We start from the raw sequence: 23,037 nt of genomic DNA on the forward strand, positions 1-23,037 counted from the left end.
TCTCTGGCACCCTCCCACAAGGCATGTCAGTGTCAAAAGAGTAGCATTTTCATCACTGAAGGATTTCCACCATTAATAAGAGTGGGGAAGGAGGAGAGCCAACCACCTTCCCTATCTGAAAGGCACCAGCCTGAAGCCTGCTCCCAGGATGAAGGCGTCATCAGAGGGGTATCCCACCAGCCCCACCCTTCAGTTGTCTATTCCTGATTTCAGTCCCAAGTTTCTCAGCAGCGGTTGTGAGGGGCTCACCTCCCCCATGTGCTGCTAGTAATGGTCTAAGTACTAAAATCTGCAGATGATCTGCTTTTAAAAAATAAATAAGTAGAGCAGATTTAGGATTATCCCTATGATGTCACCCCCATTCACCTGTATCCAGACAGATGTCCCTGAGTGGAAATTACAGCTCACTTGAGTAAACCTAACTCAGCACAGGAATCAACCACAACAGATTCTTACAATAATAATGCTAAATACTTTAGATTTGACATATTGATTTATTTTTCCTGAAAAAAAAAATGACAGTTTTCTGAAATCTCTAAATGGGCCAGTTTCATTACCCCTGTGCTTGTGAATACATCTTCATGAATACAATATTTTTTTTTAAAGATTTTTATTTATTTATTCATGAGAGACAGAGAGAGAGAGAGAGGCAGAGGGAGAAGCAGGCTCCCAAGGAGCAGAGAGCCCGATGTGGGACTCGATCCCAGGACCCTGGGATCATGACCTGAGCCGAAGGCAGACGCTTAACCATCTGAGCCACCCAGGCGCCCTCATGAATACAATATTAAAATGAATTTGGGCCGCCTGGCTGGCTCAGTTAGTAGAGCCTCTGACCTTTGATCTCGGGGTTGTGAGTTCAAGCCCCCCATCGGGTACAGAGATTACTTAAAATCTTTTTTTAAAAAATCCATTTTATTTCTCCATGAATTGCTTTGAAGTTTATGAAATATATGCATTATATGCTCTGTATATGCACATATACATAACACGCATATGTATGTGAGTATACACAAAGAAATGGGTTCAACATGTGAATGTCATCCTTCAGAGATTTTTGGTGGGGACAAAACATGAGAAGCACCTGTCCCTGGTGAGCCCACCAGCAAGTATGTCCAAAGAAGTCTAGCCACAAAAGATACAAATACAGGGTGAGTGCCAGGAATATACTCATTCGCAAGGTCTCTACGAGACAGGCAACAAGCCATAGGTATTCTTAAAGAAGAGCTCACAGACTAACTCCCTGAATTCATCAAGGTATTAATGGCCTTTTGATTACCTACCTCTGGTTAACTGACTTAAAAACCAGAGAGAAAATCTTCGGTGTCCCAGGCATAAGGTAGATGAGCTCCCCAAGAAGGACTGAGATCAGATCGACGATGTAGGACCCCCTGGGCAAGGTTCCATCAGCCTCAGGGAGAAACTGGAGGCCACAAGATACTTCTATACTTAGAGGGCAAAGCTGAGACATGGCCTGGCTCAGCGAGTGCAGAGCATCCTTATTTTTAGTAATTGAGCCTACTAAAAACAATTAATCCTAGGGAAGGTGATAAAGTAGAAATAACCATCATATTTTATAAAAATAAATTTGTCGTAGTTTGGGAGTATTGGGGTGGAGGGATGCAGGGAAAGGATAAAAACCAAAACAGAACCAAAAAACTATCCCTGTAAGTCAGAGGAAGAACGAATGGCAGAAGACACATCCATTAGGAAGAACGTGGTGTCAAAGAGCAGAAAGTCAAAATGCTAATTTAACCCAAATGCGTAAGAATTGTATAAAGTAGGCGGCCTGCAGTATTGCTGGATATTGAGGAACGTGTGTTGAAACCTGTGAGCAAGGTGCAAACGAAACCTTATTTATTGCTCACTTCAAATAACCTAAACCCAGATGACTAAAAGGACTCTCAGATGGTTACTTAACCCTAGTTTCTGGGGTGCCTGGGTGGCTCAGTCGGTTAAGCGTTTGCCTTGGGCTCAGGTCATGATCCCAGGTTGCTGGGATCGAGCCCCACGTTGGGATCTCTGAGGGAGCCTGCTTCTCCCTCTCCCTGCCACTCCCCCTGCTTGTACTCTGTCAAATAAATAAATAATATCTTAAAAAAAAAAACAACCCTAGTTTCTGAATCCCAGCAAGACAGAACCCGAGTTACTCCATGCAAACAACTGTCCACCCATTTAAAGACCCATCGGCCAGGTGGGGCTTGATCCTGCGGGAGCTGTGCGGGGACCTGACCCAGGGCCCGAGCACATGCCCACACAGGGGACGAGAAAACTCGGGTCTGAGGGAATTTACAGAAGGTTTTCAACAGGTTGTTGGGTGGGGGGGTGGCTGGAGGTCAGTACTCTGGAGGACTGTCAAAACTCCTTGCCCCAGGAGGCAAAGCTCAGGGAAGAAAGTATGAAGAAGAAACAGCAATCGGCCATTTTAACTTTGGCAGAGTTTTATCATCAATAATAAGGGAATTTCAACTGGGAGTTTACAGAATTTATCAAGACCGGTCTGTTCACCAATCTCCAGCCCTGAGGGCATTATGACATTATAAAGCAACTATCTCACTAATATGGCCAGGGTTGCCAGGGTGGTTTTTTCATGGTGGGGAGGAGGACTGAGGGGCAAGAGAAGGTAACATGCAGTCACTATGGGGGTGGAATCCAGACAACGGGGTGGCTAAAAACACCAGCGTGTCGTTTCGAGACTACAAGACGATACTCCTCACCACCACAATCACAAACCGTTTTTCTGGTCCAGAGAGGGCAGAAATGAAAATCAGGCCCTCCTTCCCTAGCAGATAAAGCAAAAAACTAATGCGAACCCCCGAACATCACCCGTCCATGCCATCTGCGTTGTACTGACCACTCCATGGAGCCTCTTCTGTCACAACTCACTTCTCTAATACAGGGAAAAATTACTCCAAAGTGATCACCTAGTTTGGGAGACCAAGAATAAGATGATACGCCTTCAGTATCCTATTCTTAGCCATTTCAGTGTAGAGAACAGGCAGCTTCCACGAAAGAATTTTATGGAAAATATGCTCCCAGTTAAAAACAAAAACAAAAGCAACTTAGCAGGGTGTTCCCTCAACACTGGAAAATTCTATTCCTCAAGACCTGGCTTCAAGTTTCACAAAAAAACATCCCTAAGTATACCCCAGGCAGAACTCTTCCTTCTCTGAATAATGAGGGCTCTTATACTCCCAGCCAGGCAATTCTGCACCAAATTATATGCGATTCTGTACTGTTTGCTAAAATTATATATGGTCTTGTGCTGTCTGCTAATTGTTTCATGTGTACAAATGCCTTTTCTTCCCCAATAAAATGCATAAATTACTTAAGAAGAAGGCTTAATTTTATTCTTCAATTGTCTGTTACTCCTGAGCATCGAGAGACGGCTAATGCACACGCCTGAGAAACCTCCCCTAGGGAAGGGGGACTTGGACAGAGAGCTGTGGGCTTTCTATGGGTGGGGATACCACCCCATCCCTTCACCAGCCCCCCGTGACTCTCATCCAGCCTACTGCCAGCTCAAAGTCCTGTACCCCTACCCACCACGAGTCCTCACTAGTCCTTGGCAGGCCCCGCTGCCTGGCACCCTCCCACCACTGCTCTCGAGAGGCAGAAGTAGCTCACACAAGACCATACAACTCGGCTGGTGCCCTCATTTAATCAGGCTGCTGCGAATGGTTGGCCAAAAGCAATAAGGGCATGACTGAAAGACTGTGGGAGTTTAATATAAAAAAATTAATAAAAAAAAAGGGGGAAGGAGAAAGGGTCTACCTTTTAATAGGGCCCTAATTACCCAACTCATAGGATCAGCCCAAATGAGATGGGAGTTTATTTCGGGGGTTTTTTTTTAATTATTGTTTTTTTTATATATATATAAATTGCTGCTATGTGTTTTCTTTCCTCTGAGCAATTATGTAGCAAGTACGTAAAGAGGGGGAAAAATATTAATTAAATATAAGGTAATTGTAGAGTTGGCCTGGAGAGAGTGAGTCTGAACTCTGGACAATCACAGGCTACTAGGGCTTGAAGACTGCTCGGGGCCTCCCAGAAAAGAAAGAAATGAAAATACAACCAAACAACACGCAGATGCAGAGTACAGCAGGAAAAGAGCAGCATCCAGAAATGTCAGCAGAGCAAAGGGGCTGCAGGGCTCCAAATACCAGAAATCAGCAAGGCTGCCGTTGCTTAGGGCTCGCTGCCCTAAGAACCCCCAAGAGTTTACCCAGTCATGCTGCAAAAGAAGGACCAGTCAGCTCGGCCGGGGATCAGCAGTAAAGTCAGTAGATAAAAATGTAAAAGGAGACCAAGGAGGTAAAGGGCTGCAGAGGACTACAGCGTTCAATTTGGACTTCAGTCCAAAACCAACCACAACTCCAGCCTGCAGGGCACTGACAGGCCCCAGGGGAACACTCCAGCTCCCTCGCTAAGGGCCTGGCAAAGCAAAGCCCTTCTGAAGCCTCTGGCTTTCCCACCACCCTGACCTCCAGGACAAACCCGGGCAATACCAAGAGTGAAACGAAGCCACTGTGGGGTGTGGTGGGAAGGGAGCTGGACTTGGTAACACTTGGTAACAGTGGGTGTCACAGAAGACAACCACACTTTCCTGAAACAGCCCCAGCAGGGCTTGCATCACCCTGGTCTTTCAGCCTCAGCCAAATCCAACTCACCTTCTGCCTTGGAAAGCCTGAGTTCGGGCTAGAATTCAGGCCTGTTCACGCCAGCTAAGGACCTCACATCACCTCCTCCCACTACTACTGGAGGAGAGGCAAGAAAACCAAGCCTGCGAAACCAAAACTGGGCGGTGCATCCCTGAGCTTACTATCACCATCCAAACAAAGACAAAGCTCTAAAAGCTGCCCTTCCATAAAACTTATCTGGTTAGTACAGAACAAGTCTTGCTACTCAACAAACAGAATTTGCAGTAGGCCCTGAAATGCAAGCTAGGATGAAAATGGGGGGGTGCTGGCAGGGACTGGGGCTCACACCACCAAAGCAAAAGCGCTTCGTGAAGAAAGTTACGTTCAGTACTCAGGAGGCCGCTGCCCTGTCAATACTAGAAGCAGGTAATGTTGGTACGAGGCATCACAAATTACCGACCAGGCAAAAACAGAACTCCCTGCCTTACCTGTTCCTCAAAGGCCACCTGACAGCGCTCTCACCCTGAAGGGCAAAATGGCTATTTCAGACAATCAAGTAGCAACTTGTTCCCAACCCCACCTCCAAAGGGTTCAGGCATCCCACTGATTACTACTGATCAGCAACAAACAAAGCAGTGCATCAAGCCCTGAGGCAGATGCTCTCTGTTTCAGAAAAGACCAGGCTTTACTAAGGAGGGAGCCCACTAACCCTGCATGCCAGAAAAGAAGTCAGAAGTCAAAGGTCACTAAGTTAGTCTCCACACAGCACCTACTTCTGAAGAGACACTAATGATGCAAAACTATAGGATCCTAGGATTTCTCCACACTCACACAGTATTTTAATGATTAGAAAATGATACTCTATATCTTGGGTACTTACCAGAGGCTCTCGAGGCACCACATTTTCACTTCCTGGAGTAGAGCTTGGCTGCAAAGAAAAACAGAAACAAAAATAAGATCACAGTGCCACCCAATGGACATCAAAAAACCAAAGACACTATATTCTCAAACAACACACACCAACACCTATTCCTCCTATTTCTCACCAGCTTCTCAGACTGTAGAGTGTTCCACGGTGGGCTGCCTGTAAGAAGTAGCCCACCCACGGAGTGTGAATTTGCCAGTCAACATGAAGAGACTGCTTCTGGATTCACTGCCATAGCACATCAAGGAGAAGGCTAGGTTTGGCTTAGGAGGGCCCGAGATCAGCAGCTGAGCAGCAAGGGCTGGGGACCATCACAAGATCCACAGGAATAGCAAAGTCCAGAGGAAAGGCTTCATGTGAGAGCAAAACTTCCCTTTTGCCATCTTCCCACCAACTGACGGGGGAAAAGCAGAGCCGAAGTGGAAAACCAGATCCAGCCACAAGGGGGCCCCAGGTGCCCACACTCTGGATTTTCTCCAGGCATCTACTTGGAGCCAGGAAGCAAAGAAACTATGGACACTGGTTCTGATTTATCACCTGTCACTGAGGACACCAATCCCCAGTAGTAAGGAAGCTTGAATCTGTTGTGTAAATAAGCCAGTGACAGGCCGAAAGACCAACCAGCGGGCAGGGAGCGTGTGGCCCACTCGCCTGGCTCCAGTCTGTCACCCTCTCCTCTCTCTGGAGCTCACATTTGCCTTCAACCCTTGGCTGATGATCTGGCCAAATTTAGAGAAAGGGAGAGACAGAGATAGACAGACTCGGAGGAAACTCACAAATCTCCAAAAGAATAGAACAAGCAGTTTGAGAGAATTATGATTAGTTTACTGTTACTGATATTCAAGCCAATTTCCAATTATCTACAGATAATATCCAGACAAGTGCAGCTAATCTGTGGGTCTCTGGAACCAGCCTCCAGCCTCCACACTCCTCCCAGTTTGTTCAGATAGCAAGTGCCAGGCCTCCGGGGCCGGGGGTGGGGGGGACAAAGAAGGTGGGAGAGGAAAGAGTCCAGTCCACGAAGGGTCCCCAAAGATCTCCTCATGCCCCGATGCCCCCGCACGGATGGCACACAGCACAGTGACAAGGACTCTGCTGGGAGAAGGACTCTATCTCCTCATCTAAAGTCCCAGGACAAGGTCAGCCTGCACGAAACCAAGTGGAAAGTCTCAGGGAATCTGAGCTCGTGTTCCCTCCTCCCTTCCCCCGCCCTGCTCGCTCCCTCCTAAGGCTCCCAGCAGGCAGCAGGCAGCAGGCAGCAGGCAGCAGGCAGCAGTGAGGGGCAGCAGGGATAACCTCCCGCATTTAGATCTCTAGCCCAGATCCCCCTCAGAGTTCTCCATCCAGCCGCCTTCCATCTTCCTCTGGACTCAACAGGTTCCTCGGCAGATTCATAATCCCCTCCCGCGGCCACACATGTCTTCTTCCACTGTTCCCTGTCTGCAAGAATGGCACAACCTTCCACCAAAATATACAAACCGGAGTCCAAAGGACCATTCTGGACAACTCTTTCTCTCCCACTCACCAGAGCTAACACATTATCAAGTCCTGCCAACATTCCTTCCTAAATATCCATGTAATCAGTCCATCCACTTCTCTCCACTTCTACTGCCATCACTTGGGTCAAAGCTTCCAAAAACTCCTCTCTGGACCACTGCCAAGAGCCTTCGCATCGGTTCACCCACATCCATGCTGGCTTTCTTCTAATTCATTTTCCACACTGCAAACAGACTATCATTTCAAAACGGTAGTAATCAGATCTCACCCCTGCCCACCCCAGTAAACCACTACAACAACAGCTCTAATACAGAAAACACAAGGCCTTGCATCCACTGACTGTAATTCAGGTGTGTGTGATGCCACACTGCCCGGCTCTGCCCACCTGACACCCGGGCCTTTGCACATGCTATCCCTGCCCACACCTCTGACAGTTTAACTCGTCCTTCAGATTTCAGCTATGTCACTTCTTTGAGGAAGCATTTCTTCTCTAACATCCCAAATAGGGTGAATTCTCCCTAATATATACTAACACCATCCATCTCTCTTTCAAGGACTGAGCAGAACTGCAACTTTACTTGTGCGATTATCTGACTGAGGTCTGTGTCCCTCACCAGATTACGAACTCCACAGGGGCAGAAACTGTGTGCTTATTACTGCATCCCTGGGGCTTAGGACAGTATCAGGCACAGATCAGGCCTTCCACAGATAGCTGCTGAATGAATGAAAGGCAACAACGAATTAAACAATGGTTCTTACTCAACTGAATGGATTATAGACTCAAGTTCATTATCTTCCCGAGGGCTTCCTTCACTCCACTTGGCAAATACGAAATGCTAACATTTATCTAGCTCTTTTTCATTTAGTTCTACAATAAATGTCTGAAATTATTGCTGATGAGAAACTGAGGCAAAGGAGGTTAAATAATGTGCCTGTGATGACTCAGCCAGTAACTGGGACTAAAGGGATTTGAAACATTCTACTTAAAATCATAGAGTTCTAGACCACATTTCATTAAGCAACACTCTTAATGCTACCCCTCAAATAATAATGTGGATTATTTGACTCAACAAAACTAACTCAAACAGCTTTAATACTTAGGAAGCCTCATTCTGACTTAACCCAAAATTCTCTTCTTCCTGAAATATAACTAATCAGTATGAATCATTATCACCAAGGAACTTCCCTTAAGATTAGTTCATCTCTTGAATAACCAGTATTTGCCCGAGGGAAAACAGTATATAGTACTAAGGAAGTCTCTTTCATCATATACCCTTTTGTACCTTTTTAAACTGTAAGCCACAAAAGTGAACTCTGCTTAAAAAATAAAATATTAAAATTTTTAAAAAGAAAGCTGCTCTCTCATTCCAACACTCCCCTCTTCCTTGGGGGACCCACCACTGATGCTGGTTCCTTATAGATTCTTCCAGGGACATTCAGAGCATTTAAGAACCCATACGCATGTGTATACCTCCATCAAGGAATCTGAATAGCGACACTCACCAAACTCAAGTCTTGACTTCCAGAGCCTTCCTCAGCACACCAAAGCCAGGACTCCACGCCCAGCCTCAGGGCTGCTAAGAGGAGCAAGATTTCCCCACACCCTGTTTGAACTCCCAGTGCTATTGAGGTCTGTCAGACTGTATCAGTGAGCTCACAGAGGACCTCTCACCAATCTCGTAATTGCCCAACACTGATTATATTCTAGATGATTCTCCAGCTCATTTTGGAAGATCTGCAGTCTAAAATGGACCATCCCCCATTTCTCATCTCAATGTTCTTTAGAAAGTGGTTTCTTGGGGCGCCTGGGTGGCTCAGTCCGTTAAGCGTCTGCCTTCGGCTCAGGTCATGATCCCAGAGTCCTGGGATCGAGCCCCGCATCGGGCTCCCTGCTCCGCGGGAAGGCTGCTTCTCCCTCTCCCACTCCCCCTGCTTGTGTTCCCTCTCTTGCTGTGTCTCTCTCTGTCAAATAAATAAACAAAATCTTAAAAAAAAAAAAAAAAAAGTGGTTTCTTAAAACAGCCTTCATCCTTACTACTCTCCACACTGATTTCCTTGATAATACCATCTGAAATAACTAGTTTATTACCCCACTAGATTTTTTTTTTTTAAGATTTTTATTTATTTATTTGAGAGAGAGAGCACATGAGAGGGGGAAGGGTCGGGAGGGTCAGAGGGAGAAGCAGACTTCCCCCCCCCCCCCAAGCAGGGAGCCCGATGTGGGACTCGATCCAGGGACTCCAGGATCATGACCTGAGCCGAAGGCAGTCGCTTAACCAACTGAGCCACCCAGGCGCCCACCCCACTAGATTTTAAGCTCCCTAAAGGCAGGCACTTTACCATCTTACTGAAGGCTGATCTTCGGCACTTAAAATAGCACTGGTACTAAATAAATATGATCTTAAGCTTTTTTTAACTAAAAAAAAATTAAAACAAAGCAATCACTTCATACACAAACGCATAAAGGAAGCAAGCAGAGGACCACAGCAGGATGTGTCCATCTTGGGACATTTCATCTACAACTTAACACAAACCTGGCCTACTCCCCAGTGCAGTGTTGTGGTCCAATGGTTCTCAACCCCAGAGCAGAATCACCCCCCCACAACACCCCCCAGAGGGGCATCTGAAACTGTCGGGGGGGGTTTCTGTGGTCACAATGACCAGGGGATCTCACTGGCATTTAGAAGGCAGAGGCCTGGGAGGCTCTATGTCCAGCACTGCATGCAGTGAAAAACTGTTTCTTCCAAACACCAACAGGACCCCTTGGAGAATGCTGACCATTCTGCTTCCTCATGCTGAGGGGAAGCACAGATTCCCATCATTAACATGCAGCATTAGGTGTCACTTCAAAGAAGGGCAAAGGTCTGAGCAGCCACTGCTTGTCAGAAGCTCAGTCCCCCAGCACGTGCGGGTCCGTCCAGCTCACCAGCCCAGCTTTTATGAAAGCCCAACACTTCTCAAACACCTGCCCCTGCATCAACCCCTTTTAAGTGGTCAAATCTATTTTCTGGCTTGAGACAAATCTCTACAAATTAAATTCCACCTTGATCCTGGAAATTTTGACAGGGCGGTTTTGACTTTAAAAATAATAATAACTTGGGCGCCTGGGTGGCTCAGTCGTTAAGCGTCTGCCTTCGGCTCAGGTCATGATCCCAGGGTTCTGGGATCAAGCCCCGTATCGGGCTCCCTGCTCAGTGGGAAGCCTGCTTCTCCCTCTCCCACTCCCCCTGCTTGTGTTCCCTCTCGCTGTGTCTCTCTCTGTCAAATAAATAAAATCTTTAAAAATAAATAAATAAAACGAAATAAAATAAAAAATAAAAAACAGACCAAAAAAGACCACAGTGGCAGAGAGAAATGCTCCCAGTTTGATAGGCACAAAGGTGCTCTCACTCCCGCTGCCCAGGCACTGACCTCCCCCAGCCAGAAGGTGTGCCCAAGTGCTGACCTTGAGGCACAGCAAAGACCAACGGCACACGCAGCTCAGGTCGGAGCACCTGGCTGAACATCCCGTCCCACACCTGCCACGGGGCTGTGTACCTCTGAGTATGTCCTACACCGGTCTGGCCTGTAGCTCTTTGCAGAGAAGAATAAGGTTCAATTCAACAATTATTTTTTGAGAGGTACTGGCCCAGAGGCAAGCGCATGAACTTTGGCACCAGTAACTGAGTGACCGCAGGTACACTGCTCAACCTCCCTGAACCTCAGTCTCCCCACCCGTGGGAATAATGGGAAAAATACCACCACCTCACGTTCAGGGTGAGATGAGATGATAGAAGTTCTATCCTATCGCCCCTCTGCTCAAAATCAACCAATAGACTTCTGCTCTGTCTGTGATGGAGTAATTGGGACCAGATTTAACCTCCCACTGTGAACAATTAGAAAACGAAACAAAACACATGACACCACTGTTTGTAGACACTGGACAGTAGTAATTCCTGACAGAACAGAAACAAATGATATGAGCCCTAAGGTCACTCTGGTTTTCTGCCAAGAGGCAAGTTTCAGACTAAGAAGGGGGGCAGGGGAATCCCAACAGAGCATGGCGGTCTCTTGCTGAGTTGAGGAAACAGAGATTAGGGTTCAGGGAGGCTAAGGCAACTGAAAATTGCAGGACAGAGTTCCAGACAGGAGAGGGCTACACCAAAAGAAAGCTCCAGAAATCTGCACAGAGGTTCCCTTACGTCTTTGCTGCACAGTAAAATGTGTGCACACACAGAGTGAAGCTCCACAAGGCTGAGAAACAACAATGAAGAAGCCGTGAGGTGAATGGCTCCCAGAGTGGGGTGTCCTCACTGCTCAGTCAGAGCACTCCGTAGAGACTGGAAGGGCCACATCCTGGTAGGGGAAGGGCAGGCTATTCCTAGGGTAAAGGCCACCCTAGATCCACCCTAACAAAGCTTAAAAACGGGACTTGATGGAATCAAAATGAACCAAAAGTAACTTAACTACCCACCAGAACAAATCTCAACACTCTTCAAAGATCACAAAATCCAGACCCTCGACAATGTAAAATTCACAGCATCCAGCACCCAATCAATAATCTCAAAGATGTCAAGAAGCAGGGAAGTGTGATCCATAATAATAAGAAAAATTAGAAGAAATCATTCACAGACAAAACAACATTAAGACAGGTGTTACAGGGGCACCTGGGTGGCTCAGTTGTTAGGCGTCTGCCTTTGGCTCGGGTCATGATCCCAGGGTCCTGGGATCGAGCCCCGCATCGGGCTCCCTGCTCAGCGGGAAGCCTGCTTCTCTCTCTCCCACTCCCCCTACTTGTGTTCCCTCCCTTGCTGTCTCTCTCTGTCAAATAAAAATCTTAAAAAAAAGACAGGTGTTATAACCTTATTCAAGAACTTAATGCAATTTTAAAAATACATACACTGAATCATTATGTTCCACACCTGAAACTAATATAACATATGTCAATTATGCCTTAATAAAAAGAAAATTCAAAGGAAAACAGAATCATAGTAAGGAGAGAAATATATTGCACAAAACGAAAGTAGAACTTCTAGAGATGAAAATATATATCTGAAATAAAAATTTCACCAAATGGGAGTGATAGTAGATTAGATACTGCTGAAGAAAAGGTAAGTGCACTTGAAGATACAGCAACAGATACTGACCAAAATGAAGGACAAAGAAAAAAAGAAAAAGAACGAAAAATATTTGAAGAATAATAGCTGAAAATTTTCCAAGTTCGATGAAAACTACAAACTCGCAAATCCAAGAAGCTCACAAACCCAAAGCAAAGCAAACACAAAAGCATTCTAAGGCACTACACAATCAAATTGCTAAAAACCCATGAAAAGGGGGAAATCTTACAAGCAGCCAGAAAAAAATAGAACCATTACCTACAAATATTAATCAAGACTAAGAATGACTTCAGACTTCTGATCAGAAGATATGCAAGCCAAATAAAAAATATAATAGCACTGTATCTTTAAAATGCCTGTGAGGGGAAAACCTGTCAACCTAGAATTCTATATCCAGTGAAAATATATTTCAAAAAGAAATACAAAATAAAATACATGCTTGCTTCAGCAGCACATACACTAAAATCGGAACAACACAGAGAAGATTAGCATGGCCCCTGAGCAAAGATGACATGCAAATTTATGAAGCATTCCATGTTTTTTGTAACGTGTGGAATTTTTCATTTATTTCTTTCCTCCTTTTTTGGGTTTCATTTGCTCTTTATTTCTCTAGCATATTTTCTAAAGTTAGTATGGTACTCAAAATGTTACTTCCTTCCCAGCACTGCTTTGGTTGCATTCCACAAATTTAAATTATATTGTTTTCATTTTTGTTCAGCTCAGAATATTTTACTTCCCCTATGATTTCTTCTTTCACCCATAATTTAGAAATCTGTTGTTTAATTTCCAAACATTTGGGATTTTTCCAGATTTCTTTTCTATTATCAATTTCTAGTTTATTTATTTATTTTTATTTTTTAAAGAGTCTGCTTGAGATTCTCTCTCCCTCTCCCTCTGCCCTCCCCCTGCACGTGTGCTCTCTCTCTCTCAAAATAAATAAAATCTTTAAAAATAAATAATTAATTAATTAAAAAGAAATTAAGTATGTAATGAAACTAAAAAAAGAAAATTCTAGACCCAGGTGGCTTCACTGGTGAATTCTAGTAAACATTTAAGGAAAAAGTAATGCCAACCTTATACAAACTATTTCAGAAAAAAGAAAAAAACAGTAAAATTTCCCAACTCATTCTATGAGAACAACATTACCTTAATACCAAAACTAGACAAAGATTTCACAGACACACACAAAAGAAACCTACAAATCAATACCTCTCTTAAACATAAATGAAGAAACCCTTAACAAAATACTAACAAACCAAATCCAGCAATATATAAAATGGATAATACTTCATAACCAAGTGGAATTTATCCAACAAAGTTGGTTTAACACTTAAAAATCAATCAACATGAATCATCATATTAATAAAGAAAACAGGATCAACAGATAGCAGAAAGAGCACTAGACAACATAATTTTTTCAGAAACACTCAAAAAATTAAAAAGTTGAAAAAAATTAAATCTCCTCCATTTGATAAAGGGCACCTTCAAAAAAACTTAAGACTGAGGGGCGCCTGGATGGCTCAGTCGGTTAGGCATCTGCCTTTGGCTTGGGTCATGATCCCAGGAGTCCTGCATGGGGCTCCTTGCTCAGCGGGGAGTCTGTTTCTCCCTCTGCCCCTCCCGCCTGCTTGTGCTCTCTAATAAATAAATAAAATCTTGAAAAAAAAAATAAACGTGAAGACTGAATTTTCTCCTAAGATCAAGAATAAGGCAAGAATGTCTATTCTCAATATTCCTCTTAACATTGTATGAGAAGTCCTAGAGAGCATATAAATTGGAAAGCAGTTAAGTAAAGCTATCTTCATTTGCAGATGACAGGATCATCTACAAAGAAATCACACAATCTACAAAAAAAGCTATTAGAATTATAAGTGAGTGTAACACGGTTACAGATAGGAGGCCAACATACAAACTCAATTTTATTTATTTTTTTATCATGATAAGTGCACTTTTTAATCCCCATCACCTATTTCACCTATCCCCCCACCCACCTCCCCTCTGGCAACCTTCAGTCTGTTCTCTACAGTTAAGAGTGTTTCTTGGTTTGTCTCTCTTATTTTTTTTCCTTTGCTCATTTGTTTCTTAAATTCCACATATGAGTGAAATCATATGGTATTTCATATGGTATTTGTCTTTCTCCAACTTATTTCACTTAGCATTATACTCTCTAGCTCTACCTATGTTGATGCAAATGGCAAGATTTCTTTCTTTTTTATGGCTGAATAATATTCCATTATATTCATATATGAGATACACACACACATATATATATATATATTTCACACCTTCTTTATCCATTCATCTATCAGTGGACATTTGGGCTGTGTCCATAGTATGACTATTGTAAACAATGACACAATTTTACTTTATTTCTATATACTAGCATTCAACAATTAAAAATGAAATTTTAACATGACATCCATAAACAGCATGCCAAAATATGAAATATTTAGAGAGAAATTTAACAAAATGTGTACATGACCTACAAACTTAAAGCTACAAAACACTACTGAGAAAAATAAAAGACAACCTAAATGAGACACATATCATGTTAATGAATTAGAAGATCAATATTGCCAAAATGTCAATTCTCCCCCAAATTGATCTACAGATTCCACACAATCCCAATAAAAATCCCACCAAGCTTTTTTGTAAGAATTGATAAACTGATTCTAAAATTTGTACGGAGGGGCGCCTGGGTGGCTCAGTTGTTAAGCATCTGCCTTCAGCTTGGGTCATGATCCCAGGGTCCTGGGATCGAGCCCCGCATCGGGCTCCCTGCTCAGCGGGAAGCCTGCTTCTCCGTCTCCCACTTCCCCTTGCTTGTGTTCCCTCTCTCGCTGTGTCTCTCTCTGTCAAATAAATAAATAAAATCTTTAAAAAATTAAAAATTAAAAAAATAAAATTTGTACAGAAATGCAATGGACCATAGCTAAAACAATTTTGAAAAACAATAAAGTCAAAAGACATTACACTACCTGATTTTAAGATTTACTATAAATCTACAGCAATCAAGACAGTATTTCATGGGGCACCTGGGTGGCTCAGTCGTTAGGCGTCTGCCTTCAGCTCCGGTCATGATCCCAGGGTCCTGGGATCGAGCCCCACATCAGGCTCTCTGCTCAGCAGGAAGCCTGCTTCTCCCTCTCCCACTCCCCCTGCTTGTGTTCCCTCTCTCGCTGTGTCTCTCTCTGTCAAATAAATGAATAAAATCTTTAAAAAAAAAAAAGACGGTATTTCATTTGCATTAGGATAGACAGAGAGATAAATGAAACAAAATAGAGCTCAGAAACTGACCTATGTATATACAATTTTTTAAATTTTTTTTAAAGATTTATTTATTTATTTGAGGGAGAGACAGCACGAGTAGGGTGAGGGACAGAGGGAGAAGCAGACCCCCCGCTGAGCAGGGAGCCCGATGTGGGGCTCAATCCCAGAACTCCAGGATCACAACATGAGCTGAAGGCAGACACCTAACCAACTGAGCCACCCAAGCACCCCCAATTTTTTAATTTTTGACAAAGGTGGCACTTCAATGGAGAAAGGGTAACCTGTTCAACAAATGATGCTGGAATAGGTCATATCCATATGGGGGAAAAAATGAATACCAGCCTCTACCAATAAGCACATGAAAAGATCCTAATGTTATTAGTCATCACAAAAATGCAAATTAAAACCACAAGGAAATACCATTACACACTCAGTAGAATGGCTAAAATTAAAAAGACACAATGCCAAGTGTGGGTGTGGATGTAGGACAAGTGGAATGTTCATATACGGCTGGTGAGAATAAAAAATAGTACAACTTTGCAAAAACACTTTGTTTATAAGACTAAACATATACTGGGGCGCCTGGGTGGCTCAGTCATTAAGCGTCTGCCTTCAGCTCAGGTCATGATCCTGGGGTCCTGAGCTCGAGCCCCGCATCAGGCTCCCTGCTCCACAGGAAGCCTGCTTCTCCCTCTCCCACTCCCCCTGCTTGTGTTCCCTCTCTCACTGTGTCCCTCTCTGTCAAATAAATAAATAAAATCTATTAAAAAAAAAAAAGACTCAACATATACTTACCATATGACCCAGCAATTCCACTCATAAGTATTTACCAAAAAAAAATTAAAACATATCTCTTCACAATACATGAGTATTTATAGTAGCCCCAAACTAGAACCAATCATGTGGGGTAACAGACTCTAAGGTGACTCCCAGGATCCCCACCTCCTAGTATTCATGCCCTTGCGTGGTCCCATTGAGTGTGACTTGCTTCTGACCAACAGGACATGGTAAAGATGACAGGATGAATGTAATTACATGTATGTGGTTACACTACGTAAGACTGTAATGTCCATTTTGCTAAGAGACTCTCTTCCTTACTAGCTTTGAGGAAGCCAAGTGACCATGTTAGGAAGACCTCTGTGGCAAAAAAAAAGTGAGGGTAGCCTCTGGCTGACTGCCAATAACAAACTGAGGTACTCATTCTGCAGGCCATAAGGAACTAAATGCTGCCAACAGCCACATGAGCTAGGAAGCAGATCCTTCCCCAGTCAAGACCCAGATGAGATCACAGCCCCAGCAGACACCTTGATTTCTCGCCTTGTCAGACTCAGCTAAACTGTGTCCTTACTCACAGAAACTGAAACAAAAAAATGTGTGCTCTTTTTGGTAATTTGTGTAAACGTGTTGTAATACTGTTATGCAGCAATATATAATTAACAGAATCCAAATGTCCATAAACTGGTGAACAGATCAACAAATTGTGGTATATCTATACAAGAGAATATTACACACCAATAGAAAGCAATGAATTACTGATACAACAATGTAAGTTTCACAAACACTACTCTGAGCAAAAGAAGTGAGACACAAAGGAATACATACATTATGAATTCATTCATATTTAATTCTAGAGAAGACAAATATAATCAATAGCAACAGAAAGCAGTTCAGATTTCCTGAGGCCAAAGGCTAGGATTTACTGGGATAGGCATAAGGGAACACTTAGGAAAACTGAAATCGTTTTGATCTTGGTTGTGGTGGTGGTTACACAGGTATGTACATTTGTCAAAACTCATTAAACTGACCACAACACACCTATTAGAATTCCACAGGAAAGTTTCTGGCCATAAGGACTTTGTCACTCAATAAGCTATTACATTAATCTATGGATTTTAAGTTAGGATAGGGGCAACCTTTAGAGGGTTGGACAATGACAGGAGGGACACCAGGGGGGCTTCTGAGGTCCTGGTAATGTTTGATTTCTTAATATAAGTACTGGTTACACAAGTATGTTCACTCTGAAAATTCACCAGGCTGGACATATAATTTGTGTGCTTTCTGGGTATATGTTAAACTTCAGTTAAAAAAAAGAAAAGAAAAAGAAAAAATTTAAGGACTAGGGGATCATTCTAGATTGAAGCATACTAAAGACAAAAATCAATGCAATCCCTATTTCTTGAATGGATTTGGATTTTTCTTAATTGGGAGAATATGAATGTGGACTGTATTATTAAGTAGTATTTTATCAATACTGAATTTCTTGTATGATAATGGTATTATGGTTATATAAGAGAATAACCTCACTCTTATGACACTCTTAAAGGAAAACCCTGAATGCTGGTGTTTATCTTAGCTGTCCTAGGATGAAATACCCTGATGTCCGTAACTCACTCTCAAATCTTTAAAAAAATACATGTAAAGAGACAGAAATAAAGCAAATTCAGCAAAATGTAAACAGTGTATCTTGAAGTTTTTATAAGAGTTTTACAAGAGTTCTCTGTATTAGTTTTTCAACATTTCTAGAGGTTGGAAATTTTTCAAAATAGAAAAAAGTTGAGGGGGGAAGTATCTCGTTTGAACTACTGTTATTCAAGAGTTCAGCAGACTTCCAAAACTGCCCACAGATTCTTGGAGAAGGAAACGAACACTCACTGAACACTAACTGTGCAGCAGATGCTCTTTACGTCCACAATTTCAGTCAACCCTCAGAACAACCCTTGGGTAATTATTATTTTAAAAAGGGAAAACAGGGTCAGAGAGGTGGAGTGACAAGTCCAATAGCAAGTGAGTGCTGGAGTTCAAAGTCTGTCAGGATACAAGGCCATACTCTTCTACTGCTTACTGTCTTCACTGTGTTCTTTTCCCTTCCCTGCTTCTGTGTTTTCTCAATCCCAAATGTACTATATCCAGGGAATCTCAACAGATTTAAAATCTATGTTCTGTGATATAGTCAATATTGAATAACCACTAAACAATCAGACTGAACCACACTTCTGCTCTTCATTGAAGATAACTGGTGGAGAAGTACAGAAATAGGAATAATAGCTCCCATTCCTATAAGCCATACCACGTACAGACTACAAGGGCCTCTCATAAGAGATCAACCATGCAAACTAGAGTAACATGGGGAAAACAGAACAAGGATAGGAAGCAATAAATGTGATTTCTAACTCCAACAGACCATCCCAAAGAAAGACTAAAAAGACCACCATAATGAATAAAGCAAGTATGTCACTGATATCTAAAAGTCACAAAGGACAGCTAAGATAAACAGCAGCATTCAGGGTTTTCCTTTAAATTGGAAGGAAATTACTCGAGAACAAATAAAAGAACAACTTTAGTGGGCTGGTAGTCAATATGTGAAAAATCATACCCCCAAAAAAAAACATTATAATAAGGCCTGAAGAAAGATTTCTCATTTGTGAGTGAAAATCCAGAATTTAATGAATGCAATAATAACAGATAACACATTATGTCAGGCACTGTTCTAAAATTAAGTTAATTTAGGGGCGCCTGGGTGGCTCAGATGGTTAAGCGTCTGCCTTCAGCTCAGGTCATGATCCCAGGGTCCTGGGACTGAGCCCCGTATCGGGCTGCCTGCTCAGTGGGGGGCCTGTTTCTCCCCCTGCCTCTGCTGCTCCCCCTGCTCATGTTCTCTCTCTCTCGCTGTATCTCTGTGTCTCGAATGAATAAATAAAAATAAATAAATAAGTAAATAAATAAAATTAATTCAGGAGTGCCTAGGTGGTTCAAATGGTTAAGTGTTCCACTCTTGGTTTCGGCTCAGATCATGATCTCAGGGTCATGGAATCAAGTCCCCATCAGGCTCCACACTCAGCAGGGAGTCTGCTTGAGACTCTTTCTCCCTCTCCCTCTGCCCCTCCCCTGCTTACGCACACGCATGCACTCTCTCTCTTTCAAATGAGTAAATCTTTAAAATAAATAAAGTAAAATAAGTTAATGTACTTATCCGCAGAGAAATCCTACGAGATAGGCACTAGTATTATTCCTATTGTGCAGATGGAGAAACTAAAGCCAAAGACGTCAAGTACCTTGTCCAAGATCACACAGCTCTAAGTAGTGGGGCTAGGATTCTAAGCCAATAGGGATGGCTTTGGAGCCCATACCACTGTTCTACATTGCCTCTCAAAGGAAGAAAGGGTTGGCTATCACCCTGTATCTTTCAAAATGAGAGACTGAGGCCACAAGGCCAACCAACAGACCTTCTATGAAACAAATACTGACTCAGCCCCAAAGGAAAAATGTGTTCATTCTTACAGACCAGGTTTGCGGGGAATTATCCAAATAGTTCTTTCAATTCCACTCTGCTTTGACTGGAGAAATGGGAAGCCAAGTAGATCAGGATTTGAAGATAAAATGACAAGCAACTGCTGAAGAGAGCTGGTTCACGTAATAAGTGTGCATTTGCAGCTTATTGTTAGACAGTGACAAAATTTGGCATGAAGAGCTCAAATTTTCCCAAAACTGCCAGCGTATTCTGACGCAATCCCAACTCTACCAGCTTTGGAAAGGAGGGCAAAAGAGAAGCAGAGCTGAAAACCAAACAAGTGCTGGCCAAACCCCCTCAAAGGACCTTAGATCCCTTCCACATGTACAGAGAGGACAATTTCCAGAACCAAAGGAATCCTTGGGCACTACAATGGCTCCAAGTGGCAAGCTTTTTAGTAACCTTCACAGCACTGACAAATTAACAGTCCTAGAAGAATCAGGGACGGAAGGCACCTTTAATCCCAGGCTGTGGGCATTCCTAACATGTAACAGTTCAGAAAAGTCCAGATTCTGAGGAGCCTCAGCATTTCCGCAAGCTAAGTGGGGTAAGGCAAGAAAGGAGGGCCTGTCCTCTGAGACACTTCCACAGTCCAGAATTTCTGACAGTGAGAAGGCCAGAATCAGTCCTAGTTATTTCCCCTATTTTACAATCCCGATATCTTTCTGAATCACTCACTCTGCTAACAGAAGCTGGTCTGGGGAACACACAGCTCCTCTAAGTGCTATTCCTGTAATAGACTTATCATGAAGAATAAAACAGTAGGAAACTTGGAAGTAGTGTTCTTCTGCCAAGGAAGGAAGTGAAACACCAGTAGGCTGTGAAGTCTACAGATGTTTCAAGGAGGTGAGAGGTGAATGATGGAAGTCCAGACTGGAACCATTTTCTTCTTCCTCTCTCTAATCCTAACTAAATTTAAGCATGTGTGGCTAACTAGCCACACACATCTGGGTTTAAATCCAGACCCAATCAGATACATGATTTAGGGCATGTTACAGACCTTTAGCACCCACTTCTGTGAAATGGCAGTTAATAGCCTGATTTTCATAAAGGAGATAGTTAACCTTAATTTGCCCCCAGCATGACAGCACACCCTCAGTAAATGCAAGGTACCGCTTACCCCAGCCCACCCCACCTTTGAATTTCAAATCCTTTCATAGGCCTTATCATCCACTGCTTCCTGACAGCAGACATACAGGCAAGACCACTGGTCCTCAAAGTCCCCTTAATGGAATGGGATTTGGCTGAAAAGCTAGAGCGGAGTCCTCTGGCCGAGAAAACCAAACTCTGGGAAGCAAGGACGGATCCTCAACCAAAAGCCTGGTGGCGTCTGTTGTTTACAAGTGAGACCCCTTCCTACCAACGCACTGAGAGGATCCGAGTACATTTCCGACCCTCCAATTTGGCAGGAAAGCGCAAAGGTGACGAAGAGGCTGGCAGTGGGGCCACTTCAGCGAGGCTGAGGCTGTGGGAGAGTGGGAACCCTGATGGATTCAGGGCCCTCCTGGGAGGGGACAACTGAGAACGTTCGAGCCTCTCACCCCTCTCTCCTCAAGCAGGGGCCCTTACAGCTCAAGGCTGAAGGCTTCTCAAGGGTCCTGCCACCGTCCCGGCCAAGCGCAAGTGGGGCCCGAGGGGCCCTCAGGCTGAAAGTGGGGGCCCGCGGGCGCCCCGCAGCCCCGGCTCGGCAATGGGGTCTAAGAGGGGTCACCGGGGGAGGGGCCGGGCGGCGAGGACCTGAGGAGGGGCGGGGCCCAGGAGGGGGCAAGAGGTCGGGGCCACCAGCTGCGGAGGCTCAGGGACCCCGCCCGGCTTCCAGCCGCACGCCGAGCGCCCCCTCCAGCCAGGGTCCCCGCCACTACGGCGGAGCAGTCCCACTCCCCTTACCTGGCTCGGCTGCTCTGCCTGCTCCGAGGACGCCATCTTTCTGAGGCCTAACTAATCTATCGCCGCTGGGCGAGGCGTCTCCCAAGCGCCCTCGCTCTCGCTCACCCGCCCAGACCAAGGTAGCCGGAACGGAGCCGGTCGATGGCGGGCACGCAGGGAGGAGAGCGAACACGCACGTCTGGGTCACCTCGCCTTATTGCCATTAGGTCTCCGCTGGCCAGGAAGATCCTAAGTCCGTCCTTTTTGCATTTTTAGATGTGTATTATTCTCATTGAGTTAAATCTCTGCCCATCCCCAAGGGGCCTTGGGCACAGGCAGGGACTCGCTAAGTCTTTAATAAATGAATGGGAAGAAACTTGGAAATTAATTAATTAATGGTTCAGTTCAGTACCATTTGTTGAGTACCTACTATTTGCCAGGCACTTTGGTAGTCGCTAGAAATAAAAAGATCCAAGACTCACCTCCTGCACACACAATTACAGCATCTTGGAGATAAGAGTCTGAAACGGTTTGCAGATCTATTAGGAGGACACTGAACGGGGCTTTATTGGAGAGGCTTCCACATTCTTACTTTACAGTAGTTGAGTTGTTAGATTTTAAGCTAAGTATAAAATTACACGAAATGATTGCATGTATTAGAACTACCGGTCAGTTTGTATTGCAGTTGGGTTTTGATTGATCATGGAGTATTCGAAAGGGTTGCCTCAAGTAACAATTCCCCCTACCAAACAGTTTTAAATGCCTACCCTTTTCTTATGAGATAATATCTTATTTTCTTATAAAAAGAAATACGAAAGAGACTGTATGAATATGGGCTATTTCTCGTTTACATAATATGCCCTCACCTTTTAAGCGAGGAACCATTTTGATTTTCTTCTTATTATTTTAATGTTAAATTTTTTCCGAAGGGGTAGGTAGCAGTATTAGAACAAAGATGAATTTATTGCCAAGCAGCATCTGGACAATCTCAAACAGTGATGTTGTTCGCATTTTCCCTTTCCCCTCTGATTTCTTTGAGACCTTAATGTTTAATCTAGTTATGTAAGCATTTTGTTCCGGGATCCCAACCCAATTTGCACAGTTAAAGCAGGGAATCGAACTGGTGGAAATGTGCGAGTATCTTATGCTTCTCTGTTACATTTTCAGCAGGACTGAAAACTACACTCATCAATTTTTAAAATTGACTTCCTTCAGATTATCCTGAGGTTTGGGACATCTTACAGATCTTTTCAGTTTGGAGAGGGAAAACAAATTAATACAGTACAATGACAGACTGTTTCATCTAAGTATTAATATTATGCATCTATATATGTAAACAAGAGTGCTCTAAAAACCCAAGGGAGTGTATATGCGTGTCTTTCATAATGCAAAATAAATCCCTATTGACCTCATTTTGATCCCGCTACTGAAACTCCTAAATACAAAGTAGAAAAACAC

At 43.6% G+C, this 23,037-nt stretch overlaps 1 protein-coding gene and 1 non-coding gene across 4 annotated transcripts in view; one reads left to right on the forward strand and one right to left on the reverse strand.

The window, feature by feature from the left end:
- The window catches only part of PEX14 (peroxisomal biogenesis factor 14), a 139,200-nt gene extending 117,444 nt beyond the window's left edge, over positions 1–21,756 (reverse strand). For 2 of the 3 annotated variants that reach the window (XM_064589943.1, XM_045898721.3), the window contains exons 1-2: positions 21,601–21,755; positions 5,518–5,565 (exon numbers count right to left, since the gene is read on the reverse strand). In XM_064589943.1, the coding sequence (XP_064446013.1) occupies positions 5,518–5,565; positions 21,601–21,636 (84 nt within the window). In that variant the 5' untranslated portion in view covers positions 21,637–21,755. Of the gene's footprint in view, positions 1–5,517; positions 5,566–21,600 lie in introns of all 3 variants that reach the window. The other variant, XM_054513145.2, reaches the window with a different exon arrangement.
- On the forward strand, positions 12,595–12,697 carry LOC123860615 (U6 spliceosomal RNA). Its single transcript, XR_006794743.1, has one exon. It is a non-coding gene; the product is annotated as a U6 spliceosomal RNA (small nuclear RNA).
- Positions 21,757–23,037: the final 1,281 nt, after the last annotated feature.

Source organism: Mirounga angustirostris, unplaced genomic scaffold, assembly GCF_029215605.1.
Source record: "Mirounga angustirostris isolate CCGP_5_RB_7025 unplaced genomic scaffold, mMirAng1.0.hap1 SCAF_4, whole genome shotgun sequence".
NCBI classification, from domain to species: domain Eukaryota; kingdom Metazoa; phylum Chordata; class Mammalia; order Carnivora; family Phocidae; genus Mirounga; species Mirounga angustirostris.